Raw genomic sequence first — 21,668 nt, 5'->3', positions numbered from 1 at the left:
TCAGCACACTGCAGCTAGCGTGCCAAAAATATGACGATCACGTTGTGCGGCGTGCTTATCGCGCCGCACCAAAAAATTGGTGGGCCATGGACCAGAATATAGGTGTGGTAACGGGTGGAGACAAATTTACATGAACCTAGCAATGGTGGGACATCAGATTAGGACAGTGGTGGCGAACCTTTTGGAGGCCGAGTGCCCAAACTGCAACCCAAAAGTCACTTATCTATCGCAAAGTGGCAACAGCAATTTAAACTAAATACTGTACAAACGTTTTAACTCATACATGAACATTATGGAAAATCCAAGTTGAAAATAAACTGTGAAGATAAACAATTTCATCCATCCTACTCCTGAAAAATGTATTCAATTTTTTAGAACCTCCCAGTTTTATTTTCTGTTTTAAAACGCTAAAATAGTAGGTTTAATGCTATTGTCTCATATGATAAGGATTCAGCTTTTCCCATAGTCTCGCAGTTAGCAATCATGTGACCCCCAACAAGACATATTCAGCAATCATGAGGCCCCCAACAAATCATGAGGCCCCCAACAAGACAAATTCAGCAATCATGAGGCCCCCAACAAATCATGAGGCCCCCAACAAGACAAATTCAGCAATCATGAGGCCCCCAACAAATCATGAGGCCCCCAACAAGACAAATTCAGCAATCATGAGGCCCTCAACAAGACAAATTCAGCAGTCATGAGGCACATAAATAGACAGCATTTCACATAAATAGGCAGAATGCCCCCTTAATATGGTAGCCCCCCAAGTTAGGTAGTGAGTGACAGGGACCCCCAGGTTAGCTAGTGAGTGACAGGCGCCTCCAGCTAGGTAGTGAGTGACAGGGACCCCGATAGTGAGTGACAGGGAGCACCTTTAGGTAGTGAGTGAGTGCCAGGGGAGCCCCTTTAGGCAGTGAGTGAGTGACAGGAAGCCCCTTTAGGCAGTGAGTGAGTGCCAGGGAGCCCCTTTAGGCAGTGAGTGAGTGACAGGGAGCCCCTTTAGGCAGTGAGTGAGTGACAGGGAGCCCCTTTAGGCAGTGAGTGAGTGACAGGGAGCCCCTTTAGGGAGTGAGTGAGTGACAGGGAGCCCCTTTAGGGAGTGAGTGAGTGACAGGGAGCCCCTTTAGGGAGTGAGTGAGTGACAGGGAGCCCCTTTAGGGAGTGAGTGAGTGAGTGAGTGACAGGGAGGCCCTTTAGGGAGTGAGTGAATGACAGGGAGCCCCTTTAGGAAGTCGGTGAGTGCCAGGGAGCCCCTTTAGTGAGTGAGTGCATGCCAGGGAGCCCCTTTAGGGAGTGAGTGACAGAGAGGCCCTTTAGGGAGTGAGTGCGTGCCAGGGAGCCCCTTTAGGGAGTGATTGAGTGACAGGGAGGCCCTTTAGGGAGTGATTGAGTGACAGGGAGGCCCTTTAGGGAGTGATTGAGTGACAGGGAGGCCCTTTAGGGAGTGAGTGAGTGAGTGACAGGGAGCCCCTTTAGGCAGTGAGTGAGTGACAGGGAGCGCCTTTAGGGAGTGAGTGCGTGCCAGGGAGCCCCTTTAGGGAGTGCGTGCCAGGGAGCCCCTTTAGGGAGTGAGTGCATGCCAGGGAGCCCCTTTAGGGAGTGAGTGCGTGACAGGGAGCCCCTTTAGGGAGTGAGTGCGTGACAGGGAGCCCCTTTAGGGAGTGAGTGCGTGCCAGGGAGCCCCTTTAGGGAGTGGGTGCGTGCCAGGGAGCCCCTTTAGGGAGTGGGTGCGTGCCAGGGAGCCCCTTTAGGGAGGGAGTGAGTGACAGGGAGCCCCTTTAGGGAGTGAGTGAGTGCCAGGGAGCCCCTTTAGGGAGTGAGTGCGTGCCAGGGAGCCCTTTTAGGGAGTGAGTGAGTGCCAGGGAGCCCCTTTAGGGAGTGAGTGAGTGCCAGGGGAGCCCCTTTAGGGAGTGAATGAGTGACAGGGAGCCCCTTTAGGGAGTGAGTGACAGGGAGCCCCTTTAGGCAATGAGTGAGTGACAGGGAGCCCCTTTAGGGAGTGAGTGCGTGCCAGGGAGCCCCTTTAGGCAATGAGTGCATGCCAGGGAGCCCCTTTAGGGAGTGAGTGAGTGACAGGGAGCCCCTTTAGGGAGTGAGTGCGTGACAGGGAGCCCCTTTAGGGAGTGAGTGAGTGCCAGGGAGCCCCTTTAGGGAGTGAGTGCGTGACAGGGAGCCCCTTTAGGGAGTGAGTGAGTGCCAGGGAGCCCCTTTAGGGAGTGAGTGCCAGGGAGCCCCTTCAGGGAGTGAGTGAGTGAGTGACAGGGAGGCCCCCCCTCTAGCCGCCGCCGCTCCCCCCCTACCTCTCAGCAGACCTCAGGATCAGCGGCGACCCGACCAGATGTACGAGCGGGCGCTGGACGCACCCGCTCGATATGCGGAAGTGATGTCACTTCCGCATATCAGTGCGGGCGCTGGGTCCTAGCGCCCGCACGATTGGTCGACGGCTCGCCGCCTGATCCTGAGGTCTGAGACTGTCAGTGACGCGGCGGCTGGAGGGAGCCGCTGAGTCTTGACAGAGGGGGCGGCCGGGCGGAGATCCGTGGCACCCCAGGACAGATTGGGGGCACGTGCCCCCCTAAAACAGGGCTAGCGACGCCCCTGGAGACCGTCGGACTCTAAATCGAATTGTTAGAAAAGCTCGCAAGACCACGGCTCCTAAAATCACTACAGAGCTGAATGAACACCAACAGAACCCAGTTTCCACAAAAACTGTTGGTCGGGAGCTGCACAAATCTTGATTCCACGGAAGAACTGCAATTAGAAATCCTCTGCTCTCAAAGACAAATGTTTCAAAGTGTTTAGGGTGGTGTAGAAACCGCCAGAATTGGTCCCTCGAGCAGTGGAAAAATGTGATTTTCTCTGACGAATCATCGTTTACCTTATTTCCAACCTCCGGCCGAGTGTACGTTTGGAGACAGCCTAAAGAAGCATTTCATCCAGACTGCCTTCTCCCAATCATAGAAAATGGCGGGAGTTCTGTGATGATCTGGGGTGCTATTTCTTTGAAATCCGTTGGGCCAATGATTTCTCTTCATGGAAGAATTAACAGCCGAGACTATTTAGGAATTTTGGTCGACCAAGTTCATCCTATGCTTCAAAAACTGTTTCCGGAGGGGAATGCCATCTTTCAAGATGATAATGACCCAATCCATACAGCTAGAATTGTTAAAGACTGGCACGAGGAACATTCTAATGAAGTTGAGCATCTCATCTGGCCACCACAATCCCCAGACCTCAACATTATTGAGCATTTATGGTTGTTTTTAGAGATTCAAGTAAGAAGTCGATTTCCGCCACCATCATCTCTAAAAGAACTGGAGGGTGTTTTAAATTGAAGAATGGGCTAAAATTCCTTTGGAAACAATTCACAATTTGTATGAATCACTACCTCGGAGAATTGAGGCTGTAATTGCCGCAAAAGGTGAACCTACACCATATTAAAATATATTTTGTTGATTTTCAAGGTGTTTCCTTGTATATGTCTGCTTGAACTAAAGGCACACTTGCATAGCAAGTCAGTAGTGACTCATGTAGCAAACTTCTGTGACACTGTAATGTGTGTAGTGTAATACTGTGTATTGAAGTGGGTATTCAGTGATCCTTGCCATGGGTTTGTGATGCAAAGAAGGCATGAAATAGGTCCCAAAATAAGCTGCGACCTGAAGCACTTCTTTTTTTTGTGTGTGTGTGTGTGTGGGGGGAGAATAAATAAAGTTTTTTGAAGCAAGTGCTTTGTAAAATCCACTTTGTGATGTGACTGACTCTGAGGAGATGAATAGAACTCCTCTTCAAGGTTAATACATGAGAAACTGGCCATGGTAGGTCCAAGCATGTGATGACCAGGCCAGCTATCCTTTGTGCTTCTCATCTCCACTCATCTGTATATGATCTTATATAGTCATCTGTGTATATAAATCTAGGTGTTCCTGCCATAAACCAGTGTAGCATCTATCAGCCTCATGACTCACTCTGATCTCTGCTTCTTGATCTTGTCATTTCCATGCACTTGAACTTGCATTGCATCTTGTTTTGCATTAATCTTAGCTTATCATGTACCGTGCCTTTGTACCAGTTCTAAGCCTCAATTCCAGCTTTAAAACATAAATTCTGTGAGTAAAATGAAGGCTGATCTATTACTGTGCAGCATAAATGAAATCAAACAGAAGCGATTCCTGAGAAGGTGTGCAGGGGGTGAAATGCTGCGCTTTGCACACTACAATATAATTGCTCCATTTTTTGTTCTACATGATAGCGCCGCTTCAGCAGTTTCGCACAAAACACTTTATTCTTCTTTGTTCCCGTTGCTGCTGAACGTTATAGAAAAAGTCTACATCATTCACTCACTCTCTAATAAATTACATTTTTAGATAACTTCACAGCCAGTTAAATCAACATTCTCCTTATTTAGTTAAACTCCCAGCAGTGGTTCCTTCTCCAATTTGTTCTGCACAAAAACAAATCTGAATATACACCATACAACCGCATGAAAGCGTCTTCACCTTTGTTGCCTCCAGGACCAGGATTAGTGCTGTGTCTGGTGCTAAATCCTCCCCGTAAAACAATCTCAGACCCACCGATTCCAGGCGTATACCAGGAACAGACGCTTTCCACTGTGGGATATTGCGGTTGTAAAATAATGTGTCCATCTGTTAATTGAAACTCAGTGGGTAGTGCATATGGTCTTGAAATGTAAAATGTAGAGTGTTATGGAAGGGATGAGCTCAGAACAAATGTTTCTTCTTTGTTTTAAACTTGACAAACGGGAACGCAAAGCAGTGTTTCAGTAAAAAGCTTTTGTTTGACTTTAAAGTGTACATGAGGCGACGTGACATGATGAGATAAACGGGTATATAGTGTGCAAAACATATAAATAACCAGTCTGTTTTTCTTTTTTTTTTTATTCCGTCTGTCTAATTTTCAAGCATGTAAGTGACAGCTTCTGGCTTGTTGGTACCTTGTCTGCCTTGTCGGGAATATAGTAAAGCTCACTGATAAGCAAATTACAACCATAAACGTTTTCCTGGCAGAATACAACTTCTGAGAGCAGGGGAGAGATAGAAAAGGTCAATGGTTCATGTATTTTAACTCTTGGACACTTAATAAACTGTCATTGAGCAGAGACTATAAAACATTTATCTATTTTGTAAATGCTTAAATATAAAACAAGTGTATATATAATTGGGAGAAACTTTAGCAATATCAAAATACCTACTTATCAGAGTAGTCCACCACACTCCACTTTGACATCTATTGAATCTAGAAGGATAAATGTATATATATATATATATATATATATATATATATATATATATATATATATATATATATATATATATATTTCCACTGCGCTCTCCTTAGTGACCTAAAACAGAAAAAACCCCATGCAGGGACGGTGCAGGGTTGCATCTCGTTGGAACGGATGCCCCTTTCTATTTTACAGAACTTTGATTCTGGTTGGTCATTTGTGGAGACTATGGGTGATCGGGAAGGGGATAGAACTGCTGCGCTTTTCCCCTGCGGGGGTTAAACCATAACTCTGGTATCAAACGATATAAAGGGCCACCGGAAATTGCCAAAAATGATTTTCTGCTGCCTTGCAGAAAAGCGTTTGGAGTGAAATGCCGGGTGGTTGGTTCAGATATACGTCTGAAGCAGCCCTTAAAATACATTCTCATCAATAAAAAGCCTTTGCACTAGGGCACAGTTTTCATGCTAATTTGCCTAAATCATACCTGGTTATTATTTTTCCATCAGGTCGTTCATATTGTGCTTTACCTAAGCGAGTCTTAGGAAAAGTATTTCATATTTTAAATGAAATAAAGGCATCTCATTCTTAGCCTGAAATTACGTAGCCATTCTATACAATGCCTGTATTTCATACTTTGCTTGTGACACATACAGAGTTTCTCTTGTTGCCATTTACTGACTGGGCTTGGCTGGCCTCTCCACACCATCTGTTGCAGGCTGTGCTGATGCTGTGGAATAAATCTGTTGGGCATTTTTTCCTATGCTTTCTGGAAATGCATTTAAACTTAGGTCATCTGAATCAGAAAATGCAGTTTAAAGTCATCTCTCAGGCTAGGTTCACAGTGGTCACTTGCATAATAGATGCGTTAAAATGTGTGTGAACTACAATGGAGACTGGACATAGACTTTAATGCAAAGCCTGCAGGCAGTGAGTTAGAATAACACCATCAGTTACAATGCAGTGCTGTGAGCAGGCCCATAGAACTGTATGGCCAGTGAGTTGGCATGCCAAATCATTGTGCAACCCAACTGACCACTGTGAAGTATGCCTTAAGGCCTAGGATTTGCAGGGTGAATTAAGCATATGCTTTTTTACTTACCTGGGGTTTCTTCCAGCCCCTGGAAGTGTATGTATCCCTCACTGCAGTTGCAGTCTTTCCAGCGTCTCACTGTCATTTTGTAAAGGATTGCCGACACATTGGGGTCGGCAGTTTCTGCACAATAACAATAACAATAATATTTATATAGCGCTTTTCTCCCTGGAGACTCAAAGCGCTGTGACCCTGCATTATGCAGTCTCAAAGGCTAGGGAAAAGAGGTGAGTTTTTAGCCTTTTTTTAAAGCTGTCAGAGAGGGAGCCTCTCGTAATGATTGTGGAAGTGAGTTCCATAGAGTAGGGGCTGCATACGAAAAGGCCCGAGCACCAAATGTTAAGTGTATCCTGGGAATAACCAGCTTCATCTTGTTGGCAGAGCGGAGGGTGCGCGGAGGGGCATAAAGTTCCAATAAATCCGCTATGTATTTGGGTCCCATGTGGTGTAGAGCCTTGAATGTCAGCAGGCAGATCTTAAAATTGATTCTCCATTTTACTGGCAACCAGTGAAGAGTTTGCAGTACTGGGGTGATGTGTGAGCTGCGGGGGGCATTGGCTAGGAGTCTGGCTGCAGCATTCTGTACTAGCTGTAAGGGGCGCAGAACCTTTTCTGTAGATCCGATGAACAGGGCGTTGCAGTAGTCTAGGCGGGAGGATACAAATGCATGAACCAGGGCAGGTAGGTCTTCAGGTGGGATAAGGTGTTTGATTTTCACTATATTTCTTAGATGGAAGAAGGAAGACTTCACGACAGCTGATATCTGCTGTTTGAGTTTTAGATTTCCATCCAGGATCACCCCAAGGTTTCGCACAGAGTCTTTATACTGTACAGTATCTCCCATAATTGCTAGTTTGAGGTGGTGAGCGTTTTGAACTTTATCCATCATGTGTGGACCACCTACCACCAACACCTCTGTTTTGTCAGAGTTCAGCCTCAGCCAGCTGGTGTTCATCCAATTTTGTAAATCCACTAGACACGCATTTATGGATGCTGATGGGTCTTGGGTGCCAGGCTTGAAGGACAGATACAGTTGTGTGTCATCTGCATAACAATGGTATCCTAGGCCATAGATCTGGATTATTTTGCCCAGTGGGAGCATGTAGACTGCAAAGAGTAATGGTGATAGTACAGAACCCTGTGGAACTCCATAGGGAAGTGGCACTGGATTAGAGTAGTGTGTGCCCAGACATACTTGCTGTGTCCTGCCAGATAGGAAGGTCTGAAACCAGCTAAGAACAGTACCCCTTAGGCCACAGTAATTCTTCAGTCGCTGGATTAGTATTTCATGATCCACAGTATCAAATGCTGCAGACAAATCAAGAAGAATCAAAATTGAGCAATCACCCTTGTCCCTTGCAGTAAGTAGATAATTCATTACTCTGACTAATGCCGTTTCAGTGCTGTGCCTATTCCTGAATCCTGACTGAAAAGTATCAAAGATGTTGTTATCTGTAAGCCTGGCTTCCAGCTGGTTGGCGACTACTTTCTCGATAACTTTTGATAGGAATGATACGTTCGCCACAGGTCTGTAGTTGGTTACAGAATAAGGATCTAGTGATGGTTTTTTCAAGAGGGGTTTTATGATCGCTTTCTTTAGTTCTTCTGGGAAAAGTCCACTTTGCAAGGAGCACTGAGTGATTTTGTGAAGTGCTGGCCTGATCAGCTCTGGGCACTGCATTAAGGATCCAGTTGGGCCAGGATCCAGGTCGCAGGTAGTGGGGCGGCGACTTTGAATGAGAATTCCAAAATCTTCTTCACTCATAGTGTCAAAGACTTGCCATGGTGGTACGGTAGTAGGCAGATGCAAAGTCCAGTGATCAATTGATGTTGGTGTAATGCTGGCACGGATGGTAGACACCTTGTTTGTGAAGAAGGCAGAGAATTCTTCACACCTTTCCCTGGAGAATGTGGTTGGGGCTTTTAGGCAGGAAGGATTGCAGAGTGATTCCACTGTGTGGAAGAGTTGACCAGCTCTGTTGTTGGCTGTAGATATTTTGTGCGAGATAAAGTCTGATTTTTTCTTGGTTATTGCTTGTTGGTATTGTCTGAGGTGTTGAATTAGGCTAGATTTGTGCTCCTCAGACCCTGATTTACGCCACTGTCTTTCAAGTCTGTGCCCTTTCTTTTTTAGATCCATGATGGTTTTGTCAAACCAATTAGCTTTCTGCTTTTTGGTTGCTGATTTGGTGCGCCATGGGGCAATACTGTCAAGTGTTTCATATATCGTGTTGTTGTACTGGGTTACTAGAGTGTTTGGGTCCATTTGACTGTGGAGCAGATTTGTAAAATCCAGGTTGGCAGTTATTCTCTCCGGTGTTAATTTATTCAGGGGACGGATTTTGATTGTTTCTTTAGGGAGCTGCTTGATAGGGTGATGTTCAATAGTAAATTGTATTATGTGATGATCTGACCACACCACTGGGGTTACTGTTATGTTACTAATGTCCATTCCAAGGTGGAACAGTAAGTCTAGCGTATGCCCTCCTCTGTGGGTAGCAGATTATACAACTTGTGTGAAGCCTAGTCCACCCATAAGATTTATTAGTTCATTTGCATTTTGTGATCGAGTGTTATCAGCCCAGACGTTGAAGTCACCAAGGATGATCCATCTCGGATAAGACAGAGTTAGCATTGCCAGAAGTTCTGAGAATTCCTGTAGGAATGGGTCAGCATCTCCGGGGGGGACGATAAACCACTAAAATTTTGAAGCCTTTACCAGCTGAGATCTGGGCACCTATACATTCAAAAGACTTTGTTGAGCCAACATTCAGGGCTCTGAGCTGCAGAGTTGTTTTGCCACAAATTGCTACACCCTCTCCTCTGCGGTCTCGTCTTCCCTCACTTAGGACTGAGTAATTGTATGGGATGGTTGCTTCCAATGTGGGGCCCGCATTGGCATCAATCCAGGTTTCAGTGATGCATGAAAAATCGCATGTCTGAATAAGGTCCGCAATAATGGCTGTCTTATTGTTTATAGAGCGGGCATTGCAGAGCAATGCGGTGACTGCATTGGGCTTAGCATTGGCGACTGGGTTCACTGCCGGGGTGTTACTGCATCTCTGACTAGGGTCATGGTAACTTCTGCTACTTTCAGCCTCTGGTTTCCAGTACACATCACTGGAGATCGCTGGAAAGTTCTTTCCCTTGAATGGGCCTGGGTCCCTGAAGTTGGACTGAGTCTGAGTGTGGCATTTTTTATGGGCCTGGCCACCTTTTTTTCCTCTGTGCGTTTTATTTAAAATCCCTAGAGATTGCAGCAAAGTAGCTTGTTTTTTCCCAATGTGAGATGCAGCTCTTGATGGCCTGAGAGATAGTAAGATGCTGGCTGTATAGATTAACATTGCTCTTTGGGAAGGAATGGGTTAAGTAAGCTCTTCCTTTGATTGTTGTTGTTTATCAGTGGGGATGTGCATGCGCCACCCGCTATCACACGTCACCGGGAGTGTTGAGCGTGTGCACAGTAGTACTGCGCATGCACACAACAATCCCAGCAATGTGAGTGCAATTGCGGGCCACATGTGTGCTCCCCTGCATATGTACAGAAGTTGTCAATCCATTAGGGACTGTACACCCTTCTGCGCTTGTGCTGCGTTTTTAAAATGGCATAGATTTTTAAATCGCAAAGCCCTCATGGAAATAGAAAAATCACATCACACCCGTGTGTCTTTACAATTTCATGATTTTTCAAAAGACCTTGCGATTAAACAACGCATGCGATTTTAAAAGCGCAGTAATGTGTACAGGTCCTTACAGGCTTGAGAAGACTGCAAATGCAGCCAGGTAAGTAAAAAAGCATATGCATATTTCACCTTTCCAAGGTAAATAGGTGTTGTATAATTGTACACTTTGGAGAACAGCATTACAAATATACATATACATACTTTTTTAAATTGTAGAAGTATTTTGACAAGTGGCACATACAGGGCACACGTTTCAAACCACTAGAGGGAGGTTCACAGCCCCAATGCAAACTGTGTAGACTTGGGTTGAGGCAAACAGGACTTTATCAAACTTGCAGGGACTTGGACTATGAATGATTGGGTGGCTCTTAGCTGTCATGGTTTAAATATCTTCTCTCCCCTTGTTTCATGATTCAAATAGCAAAATATAAAAGTATTTAGTTCACACAGCGTGTCATTAAATCCGTCAGATTCAATTTAATCTGTAACATTTAAGAAGATATTAATGTGAACCTTTTGAACGTAAATCAGCAACTGAGTTAAAAATGAACATGTTTCTGGTGGAGGTTTTCACAAGGAATTGCCTCCACGCTCTGATTACAAAAAGAGAAACTATTGCACTTCCTGGAGGAAAAAGAACGTTTCAATCATGGCTCAGTGCATTGCGTAATGGAATCCAAAAAAAGCCTTTCTGAAAATATAACCATCTAAAGTGTGCTCAATATAAATCCATCTGATTAGCAAGTAATGCATGGCGCTTTTGTTGGTTTATTTTGGTATACTGCTGACGGACAGTTCCACAAACAAAATTAAAGGGGGATTCCACTTTTGCTGAGATAAAAGCTACAGTGTACATTCAATTAAGCTTTATATAATGCAAGATTTAAAGACAAACCTTATTCCAGCTGGCTAATGTTGGTATGTAAATTTAAAACACAAGCATTCTAAAGTGTTTTCTTACATCAATAGCCAAATAGATGCTACAAATGTAATGCACATTTTATTCTTATTGAAATTTGTTGGATTTAAAAAAAATAATAATAATAAAAAGATTTAGGCTCGTGCCACAGTGGGGACGGATCGTAAATGCCAGCCATAGGAAACAGTGCGAGATCTGCTCCAGTGGTCCGTTGGGCTATGTTTGGGGTCCAGAGCAGATGCTTTACCACCATAGGCTGTATAGGAAATGCATCCGCTTATAGAAAAATAGTGCAGGTCAGAACTTTGTGTGGTAAGCAGACCGGAATGATCTGATCCATTAAAGTAAACAAAAGTAAGCTGTTCCATACTTAAAGAGAAACTCCAACCAAGAATTGAACTTTTTCCCAATCAGTAGCTGATACCCCCTTTTACATGAGAAATGTATTCCTTTTTACAAACCGACCATCAGAGGGCGCTGTATGGCTGATATTGTGGTGCAACCCCTCCCAGAAAGAAATTCTGAGTATGTACTCTTGGCAGTTTCCTGTCTGTGAACCTTGCTGCATTGTAAGAAATAGCTGTTTACAGCTGTTTCCAACTGCCAAAAAAGCATGCAGCAGCTACATCACCTGCCCACAGTAAAATGTCACCATGTAATAAATGTCAGAATGCAAATCAGAGATTTAAAAGATTTTACAATGGGCAAACACTGACTAAATCATTTATACATAATTATTGTAAAAATGAAGCACTTTATTTATTACAATATTTTCACTGGAGTTCCTCTTTAACATAGGATCTGTTTGTGTGTCCGTTCCTCCTCTGACCTCTGATAAAACATTTTTTTTTTTGTCTCAAGTGTGGACCGTGCCTTATATGGCACTGATATGTGTCCCATCTACATCTCTTACCTGGTCAGCAGATACATACCTGGCCGCCCGTTCCGCTCCTCCAACAACCTTCTCCTAACCGCTCCTCGCACTCCCATGCGGGACTACAGGACTTCACTAGAGCCACCCCTATCCTGTGGAACTCTCTCCCACTGCCCATCAGGCTTGCCCCCTCCTTCAGCACCTTTAAACATGCTCTAAAAACTCAACTCTTCCTGAAGGCATACCCCAGCTTATCGATTGACCTAACTCTCTCTGCCGGGAACCTCTCCATGCAGCCCCTGCCTATCGTGTCACCACCCCCCCCCCACACCTTTAGATTGTAAGCCTTTGATAGGGCCCTCCCCTCTTGTGTATCCCACGTAATCCTGCATCCTGCTAACAGAATAACATGAATTCAATTTACTTGGACTACTTCTCCAGTGTATGATCTGGCTTTGTGTATCTTAGTGCTTATTGCATGTGTTAGCCCTGGTTCACACTGGCAATTAAGTGGCAAACGGATCCATGAAAATGGATCCAATTACCAGTCAATTGCATCCGTTTTCACTCCGTTGCCACTCATTTTGCTGTCTAGAAGGTCCTGTCTAGAAAGGATGCAAACAGATCCAATGTTAAAGGATACGTCCTGGCTAAATACAACTTTCCTGGGGCTTCCTCCAGCCCCTGGCAGCCATCCTTGGCCCTCGCCGCAGCTCTGGTGGCTCCTGGTCTCCTCTGTTGCAGAAGCTGACCTCACCAGGCCGGCTTCCGGGTCGGCTTCTTCTGCTCTCCAACGTGCGGCTCACGTGGTTGTGCTGACATCATCAGGACTGTACTGTGCAAGAAGCCCCAGGTAAGTGGATTTTTATTTTTTATTTAGCCTGAACGTATCCTTTAACATTGGATCTGTTCGCATCCTTGAACAAACCAATTTATTTTCTTCCAGTGTGAACTGGGCCTAATGCTGTCCCTACCACTATTACCATTGTCTGTAATGTTATTTATTGACCATCCCTGTGTAATATGTTGGTGCTGTATAAATCCAAAAATAATAATAATGTGCTTATGCTATTTTCATATTCTTTTTTGAGAAGAATATAATTTCCCTTTGACAAATTCTGCTGAATGATTTAGTCTAGCTTCTATTCCTCTGTTATCTCTTCGTTGGTAGAACAGATGGGTTTGTGTTATTTTTCACAAAGACGGTTAACAAATCTCGGAGCCCTGAGAGGTGCAGCCTTTTAGGACCAGAAGGGTTTTGATGTTTGAGAGCTGATCTGGCATTGTTCCTAGATTTCCCTGCTGGACTTTATTGTAACATATGCACCTATACAAAAGTTTACACATGCCCATGTACCAGTTTATTGTCTCTCTCAGCAGAAATGGACTAAATGGACTGAAGAGGATTATTACCATACCACGTTCACAAATGCTTTTCTCTGATAAGTTAATTTAATACAAAGCAACGAGTCAACTTGTATTTTTGAATCTCTTAAAAGTGAAAGGAAAATTTTAAGTTGTTTAAAACGTATACTGTAGTTAGTCCTGGCAAAGTGATCTTCTACTTGTGAATGGATGCTGGTGGACTCATTTACCTCATAGTTTCTTATATTTATCACTAACTGGAAGTGCTTGGCTCTGGTGTGGAGTCTCACTTCTGCTGCTGTAGCAAGAAATGATGTTTGCGCTATATTTTCTGCAATAATGTAATCTGTGATCTAAGCATGTATACATACATCCAATTTTGATAGTCCAATCACTGGCCAATTTTACCACCTCCATGTAGAATGAGGACCAACAGATTTTGAACTGTACTGTGCACACAGTAGGTAACCAGCAACTCTCATGCTAGGTGGGAAGGTTGGCCAATCATTGACTAACCAAAATTGGATGTCCGTACCAAGCTTATTACAGCGTTTTTTCTCAAGATTATTACAGCAAGTACCCCTTTATGAAAGATGGTGTTGCCGGAGTACCCTCTATTATCAATAACCTCATTTCATGTACTCTCTGACACACACACACACACACACACACACACATACACATACACACACACACACACACACACACACACACACACACACACACATATGTATACTTGATAGCTCTAGTCAGTGGTTGTGTATAAAAGCTTTTCAAACTATGCTTTTCATTATCTATAAATACTTATGCATGCTAATTTGTATTTCGTATTTTAATACAAGAACACACTGTAATAGATTGACTATGACATGTTGAAGTACCCCCTGACCCTAACCCAAGTACCCCCAGGAATACACCAACTAAGGATCTAGCATACAATAAGTCAGCAGGTTACACAGTAGGCCTGAAAGATAAATGAATTTAAACCGAAAAAGCGGTCAGCAAGATCACGACCCAGACACAGACACAGACGTGGCATAGAGAGCCACAGAGATGGCACAGAGAGAGACAGCGGGGGCACAGAGAGACACAGAGGTGGCATAGAGAGACACAGAGGTGGCACAGAGAGAGACAGCGGGGGCACAGAGAGACACAGAGGTGGCATAGAGAGACACAGAGGTGGCATAGAGAGACACAGAGGTGGCATAGAGAGAAACACAGAGGGGGCACAGAGAGAGACAGAAAGGGAGACAGAGAGACACAGAAGGGGCAAAGAGAGACACAGACAAAGAGGGCACAAAGACACCCCAAAGGGGCAGAGAGAGAGAGACAAAGGGGCACAAAGAGAGGGGGGCAGAGAGGCACAGAGGGGGAACAAACAGGCACAGAGGGAAAACAAAGCTTGATTTGAAGGAAACCCTTAATCAAATCGAAATCATGATTTCAGACAGAAATCGCTCAATTCAATTTTTTCCTAAATCGTTCAGGCCTATTACACAGCACTGTTTGATTTTTTTTTTTTTCCAATAAAACAAGAATATTCACTTTTACTGGGGACACCCTTTAAACGTAGCTGGTTCTCGTATGCCAATGCTTTATCATGTTATGGCTGTCCTCAGTCACTATTGTACCTAGCTGGAAGAGATGAGCTAGATCTCACCAATACTGCTGTATAGCAGCTGTATACCAAAGCAGCTTCAACTTACGAGTAAAAGTACCTGTTTTTAACATGTTTCTAGATTTGTGATGTATTGGCAGTGCAATTTGAGGTTCTATTTCCCTTGGTGTTTCCATACAGAAACCTTAGGCTTAATAAGTAAACATTTTCAATAATTGTTGCCTGATGTGTAGATGATGGCGACTGAAAGATACTTTGCTGCAGGGAGTACAACAAGAGTAAGAGAGGTGAGTTGTTATAGTCATCCAACATAATGGACAGGGGTGTAACAGCCCATAAGGCCTCCCTGCAAAATTGTCTTGGGGCCCTCTGGAACCCAAACTTCTCCCCACCATACCCGAACTCCCCCCACACACACACCTTGTCTTGATACGCATGCTAAATGGCAAGTTAAACATGCCGTTTAGCTGCTGATTGCCAGGGTCAAGTGCCCTTTGGTTGCATAAAAAATGCTACCGAATGGGAGCATTCATAACCACAAGCATGTCAGCGGTTGACACGTGGTGCATTTACCTCCCAGTCAAAAAATGCTTCATGTAGCATCCAGGGCTGGCTACCGCCAGCTTGGATGCACATGCAGTGGTCATGTGCTGGTTGCATGCAGCCAACCGCAAGTGCCCTGCACAGAAATAGGAGCGGCTTACATGCAGTTAAGTGTGCTGCTGTAAGCAATTTATGTAAAAGAGGCCTTAAGGAATGAAGGGGGGGGGGGGGGGGGAGTCAGGGGTAGGGTAGTATACAATATGCATACTTGAGACAGTACCACCAATGAGGACCCTGACAGAGAGGAGCAGCAGCGGAAGAGCAAGAAGAAAGATGAATGAGTCAAGCAGCCGAGTTCATTACAGATTGGAGGGGTGCCATACTGTATACTGTAGCAGAACTAAATACTATCGTAAGTATAACTCAGCAGAGTTTCAATTACTTCCCAAAGGCCAATGAGAATTTGACTACTAGAGCTCACTCTCTCTGCACATGTGACAAGTGCTTAGCCTTTTCATTGTCACAGAGGTAAGACTATGACTGCGCTGTGGTAATAGGCATGGCCTGCATAAGAGGAGGTGATTGGGGTGTGCAGAGGCGTGGCATGGGTTAGAGGGTTTGTAGTCACCCTGAGAAGGGCGTGACTGCACTCAGTTATGAGTTTTTGTTATTTCCTGTAACTATCCAATGTGAGATAATGTTCTATCCTTTCTCTTCTTCCATGGCAGGTAGTGCTCCCAACCTTTATTTTGGAGAAGAGATCTCTGCTGGAGATGTATGCAAATTTTATGGCCCACCCTGATCTGTTTCTATCCATTGCGGCTGGCACCACCCCTGAGGAGCGAATGATCAGCTTTGTGGAATATTATTTGACAACCTTCCATGAAGGCCGCAAAGGAGCAGTTGCCAAAAAGCCTTATAATCCAATTATTGGTGAAACGTTCCATTGTAGCTGGGATGTTCCCAAGGAAAAGGTGAAGCCTTGCAGAACTCAGAGTGCCTGTGCAATCGCCAAAGAACCCAACTTAGAGCAGGAATCCAACAGTGAGTCCTACAAAGTGCGGTTTGTGGCTGAACAAGTGTCTCATCACCCTCCTGTGTCTTGTTTTTATTGTGAATGCAAAGAGAAGAAGATGTGTGTGAATGCACACATATGGACCAAAAGCAAGTTCCTGGGGATGTCCATTGGGGTTTCAATGGTCGGAGAAGGTATGTAGAATTACTACATTTGTTGAATAGCATTGAACTGAATACATTAGCGCAATGGGTCTGATTTACTGAGGCAACTCCACAGATCACCAAGCTTATCCATCATCACACAAATTATATAGCAAATCTGGGTGGGACTGTTATTTAGAATGTATCATGATCACCAGGGTAATACCAGACCATAGTGAGGGTTGCTAAGAGTTGTGTGGATTAGTTGTTGTGTGATTGCACTTGGATGCACCATCCGCAGTAAGAGTTTGATTGTTTGTTTGTTTTTAAAGGACAACTGTGATGAGAGGGCTATGGAGGCTGCCATATTTATTTCCTTTTACGCAATACCAGTTGCCTGGCTATCCTGCTGTTCCTCTGCCTCTAATACTTTTAGTCATTGACCCTGAACAAGCATGCAGCAGATCAGATTTTTATGACATTACTGTCGGATCTGACAAGATTAGCTACATGCTTGTTTCTGGTGTTATTCAGACACTTCTACAGCCAAATAGACGAGCAGGGCTGCCAGGCAACTGGTATTGTTTAAAAGGAAATAAATATGGCAGCCTTCATATTCATCTTATTTCAATTGTCCTTTAAATCCAGACACCTGCATGAGAGTGCAGTTGCACAACTGCTAATTCACCAACCTTTTGAGCTACCACCACTGTGTTCCAATATGACTCAGGTGAAGGCTGCAAACTATTACCATAAAATATTATCCTTATGTTTAAAACCTTTTCCCTGGTAATGCTAAATCACTGGGCAGGCGGAGGTCTCTAGATATACCACAGTGCCAATTCACGCTATATACTATACACATGTGTTGTATAACACTAGTCTTACACTACATATGAACATTTTATTGAGTGCATTTTTGTTATGCTACAATGTTTTTCATTATAATGTGCATAGAGCATCGAAAAAATGTGTGCAACAGTGTGTTAAAATTATGCTGTGTTATAACATTTGTAATGCGAATGGCCACATTCAATGTAATGAGTAGTGCATTGCCATGCATTCATTATTTATGTGAAAGCACAATACTGTGTCTCATAGAATGTACATTCAGTAAACCCGGCTTTATATGTATTTTATGTAGCTGGGAGTAATTTCTAACATTTATTAGAAATATATTTTTTTAAACAAAGCCTTGGTAAAGGAAAGGATATTGTTATTTAATAAGTTTTTGTATTGCTTAGGACTTTAAAAATGCAAATGTATTACTACGGACATGACATATTACAACCCAAATTCTACCCCCCCCCCCCCCCCCCCCCCCCCCCACACACACACACACACACACACACACACACACACACACACACACACACACACACAATTTGTTTTTGATTTGATGCCAGCAACACGTTCTAAAAAAAATGAATGGGACATTTTTACCCCTGTGTTTCACATTCTCTCTCTTTATAAAAACACAGTGTTTAGGAATAGGAACTGAGGAGTCCATGTGCTGTTTTAACCACTTCGCATCCAGACCTTGTTTCCTACTTATGCACCAGAGCAGTTTTGATAGTTTAGCTATGTCCTTATTTAATCAGAAATAACGTTATCCCTACTTATGACACCGAAATGAAATATATATTGTTTTTTTTTTTCAAGACAAACTAGGCTTTCATTGTATGCCATTTTTTCCCTCGAACAATTTTGTTTTCTATGAATTTTAATGGGAAAACAAGGACAAAATAGAAAAAACACATTATTTCTCAGTTTTACCAATTCCAATTTAAAAATAAAAAGTGTTACTGTAGATAAAAAACACACATTTTGTTTGGTTATTGTACCGCTTATCACAAAACTTAGATTATTTTCCTGTCACAATTTATGGTGAAGATATTTGATTCGGAAATAATGCTATAAAGTGTATTTTTCACTATGAACTGAGAAAATAAGTGTTTTTAATGGTAAATATCAATCTCATTAGCTCAGGAAACATATATTCCCATTCACCAATTAGTGCTGCATCAGATAGTGCCAGAAATGTGCACAGGAGCAAGCCCAATCCTGCACAGCACTGCTTCTGCTACAAGACGTATATCTACTGACTCGTGGCTCAGATGAAGTCACAGAGGACCTAGATATACTGTAGTGGTGGATACAGTGGTTAAAGAGGAACTGTTACCAAGTATTGAACTTAAATCCCAATCAGTAGCTGATACCCCTTTTCCCATGAGAAATCTTTACCTTTTCTAAAACAGATAATCTGGGATGTCTGTATGGCTGATATTGTGGTGAAATCCCTCCCACAGTGTGATGTCAGGACCTAGATCCTGACATTTTCCTGCCTGTGAGCCTTGTTGCATTGTGAGAAATAACAGCTGTTTCCAACTGCCAACCAACTTGTACCTCCCTCTGTGCATATGTATATCTATAAAAAAAAAAAAACTTTCAACCTATCCCATTGTTAGGTGGTGTGGTTATAGATAATGGCAGTTGGCGCTGTCTTTTATTTTCATGCCTGCCAGTACTTCTTCACCTTTTGTTTCCTCTCCCGTCATTTTAGACTGTAAGTTTACAAGAGCAGAGCTCCCTTCCTGAGTATTTTTGTAACCACTGTATGATATTGAAGTTATTGGCTGGTGGAAAAGATCTGTTATAAAAGTGGTCCACTGCTGATTCTTTGGAGCAAATTCCAGGATACTGAATAAGTATCCTTACCCTGTTTGTACATCACCTGTGATTGATGTGTACACACAACGCTGTCATGTCATTAAAGGAGGAGAGTACTCTGGACTGCTCACTTCACTGTGTGGTCTGCTAAGAAGAGGCATTTCCACACTCACTGCTTAATGTTGCAGTACAGAAGAGTGATGACCATGAAGTAGACCTAAAGCAATAACTCAGGTTACAGCATTTCATGGGGCTCTTTAGTCTCCAAATAATAAACATAATACAGGAGGGTCTTGGTTATTTGGCACAGGCGAGATTTTGCCTAATGCCTAAACTGAAAACCTACCTCTTCAGTCTGGCATTCATGAACATCTGACTATCTCCTCTGTAACACAACCCAGCCTGCAACCCTGTATTAATCTGAGACACAGCTATGCGCTTTGAGTCCTATGGGAGAAAAGCGCTTTACAAATGTTATTGTATTGTATTGTATGTGTACCGTAATTTCTGGTTGCTAGAGTGTTCAAGAACCGGGGGCCTCAATGTAACACTAACCCTCCGCACAGAGCAAGGGCAGAATAGTGTACAGCGCAAGCTACTTACCAGTCCTCTTCACTTTATGCAGCTGCTGGCTGCTTTGCTGCATCCTCTGTGTGGCTTGTCACCTGTGCACATGACCAATTGCAGGTCGGTGGAGTATCCAGAGCCATACAAAGAATGCTTTACAATTGAACTGAGGGGGATGCCTGGTGAGCGGTGTAATCGCACCTTATATCCAGGGTCGGACTGGGCCACAGTAGTACAGTTTTTTCCCTTGGTGGGCCCCGCCTCCAGGTCTCTGGTGGGCACCCCTCCTTGACTGACAGAGCTCCAATTGCTGCCTGCAGCACAAAAATTCTCTTCTCAGTGCTGTAATCCATCATGCTGAGAGCAGTGGCGTAGCTAAGGAGCTGTAGGCCTCGATGCAAATTTTACAATGGGGTCCCCCAAGCACTCTATACATAACAATTGGTACAATACAATAATACAATACAATAACATTTGTAAAGTGCTTTTCTCCCATAGGACTCAAAGCGCATACGACGCACCAAAACCTGCCAATGGCAACTAAAGTGTCAGAGGTGCAAGAAAGGGATGGGGAATAGCTTACTGATTACCACTGTTCAAAGTATCTATAGAAGTGATTATTATGAGCACAGGACCAATAGAGAGCTAATACTGTAGTTGAGGGAGGGCCCTTTGGGGCCCCTTTGGCCCAAGGGCCCCGATGCGGTCGCAACCTCTGCGGTCGCAACCTCTGCAACCTCTGCGGTCACAACCTCTGCAAAGTAGGACATTACTTTATATTGAAGGAGGGAACTCTATGCAAAGTTTTGCTGGGAAGCAGTGTCTCTGAATTACAATGCTGCTAAGATCATGCACATTTGGCCCTGTCCATAATACATTATGACCTCGCCCACCTTCCGGTGCATGGTCACGCCCGTTTTACACCGCAATCATGGGATGTGTGGGCCCCAGGTTGAAATTTCTTTGGTGGGCCCCCAGTGTCCCAGTCCGACCCTGCTTATATCTATCATAGACTAAAAACAGTCTTCAAGCGGAAAGTGTTAGTTTACTGAGTCAGCCTTACAGCGTGGCAGATTAAGAATCACAGAGGATGTATATTGCAGCATCTGGGCTGTGGATTTGAAGCATTCAGTTACTCATGTCAGATTTGCATTGTGAAGTATCCACTAAGTTTGTCTAGATAGTTTGAGTATGTCTGCTTTGCTGCTATGTGTGGTTCAGTGTGTATGGTCAGCTGACATCTAGCTATACACGGCCGTGTATTTTAGGGGGGGATACGGGAGTTTTATGTGACTGACTTTTGATTCAATAAACGTTTGTGATATTTGCTAGTAGACGCTCTCCATAGTCTTTTCTGTCCATACAAAGAATGCAGCAGGCAGCAGTAGAAGTAAAGAGAGAGAAGCATGCCCCCATGGCTCCCCCATTTATTGCCAGTTGGTTAAGACTGACTATTGGTTGAGTCCTGGTTGACTGGGACTCTACTGTACTGAGATTATTGAACAGCACAAGGAAGGTATGCGACCTGTGTAGACTAATGAGGCTTGACTTGACATTGACTTGCTTTATAATCAGTGTGGTAGGAATGGATCATGCGTCAATGTGCTGCAGACTTTGGATTCTTCTGGAGCACAGCGTCACATCGCGTGAAGTGTGCAAGTCTCTCTAGACTTGCATGGCCTTTACAGCGTGGAAGCGTAACGTGGGGCAACGCAGCACACAAGTGTAAAAGGGGCGTCAAGGTCCAAGCCAGATGGCCAACTTGCACAGGTGTTAGGTCTATATCTGCCACACCTTTCGGGAGTCTTCCACGTCCTCTTTTTGTTTTGATAAAGCCTTGCGACGTTCCCCTTCCGCAGAGAGAAGCATGCCCCCATGGCTCCCCCATTTATTGCCAGTTGGTTAAGACTGACTATTGGTTGAGTCCTGG

At 44.0% G+C, this 21,668-nt stretch overlaps 1 protein-coding gene across 1 annotated transcript in view; it reads left to right on the top strand.

Moving 5' to 3' along the window:
* OSBPL10 (oxysterol binding protein like 10) overlaps nucleotides 1-21,668 on the top strand; it is a 631,331-nt gene that overhangs the window by 489,715 nt on the left and 119,948 nt on the right. Inside the window, exon 8 of the mRNA XM_068236222.1 lies at nucleotides 16,072-16,552. Within this exon, the coding sequence (XP_068092323.1) occupies nucleotides 16,072-16,552 (481 nt within the window). The remainder of the gene's footprint in view (nucleotides 1-16,071; nucleotides 16,553-21,668) is intronic.

This window comes from Hyperolius riggenbachi, chromosome 5 (assembly GCF_040937935.1).
Source record: "Hyperolius riggenbachi isolate aHypRig1 chromosome 5, aHypRig1.pri, whole genome shotgun sequence".
NCBI classification, from domain to species: Eukaryota; Metazoa; Chordata; class Amphibia; order Anura; family Hyperoliidae; genus Hyperolius; species Hyperolius riggenbachi.
Note: the sequence above shows the minus strand (reverse complement) of the source record. Positions and strands in the feature narration are given on the sequence as shown.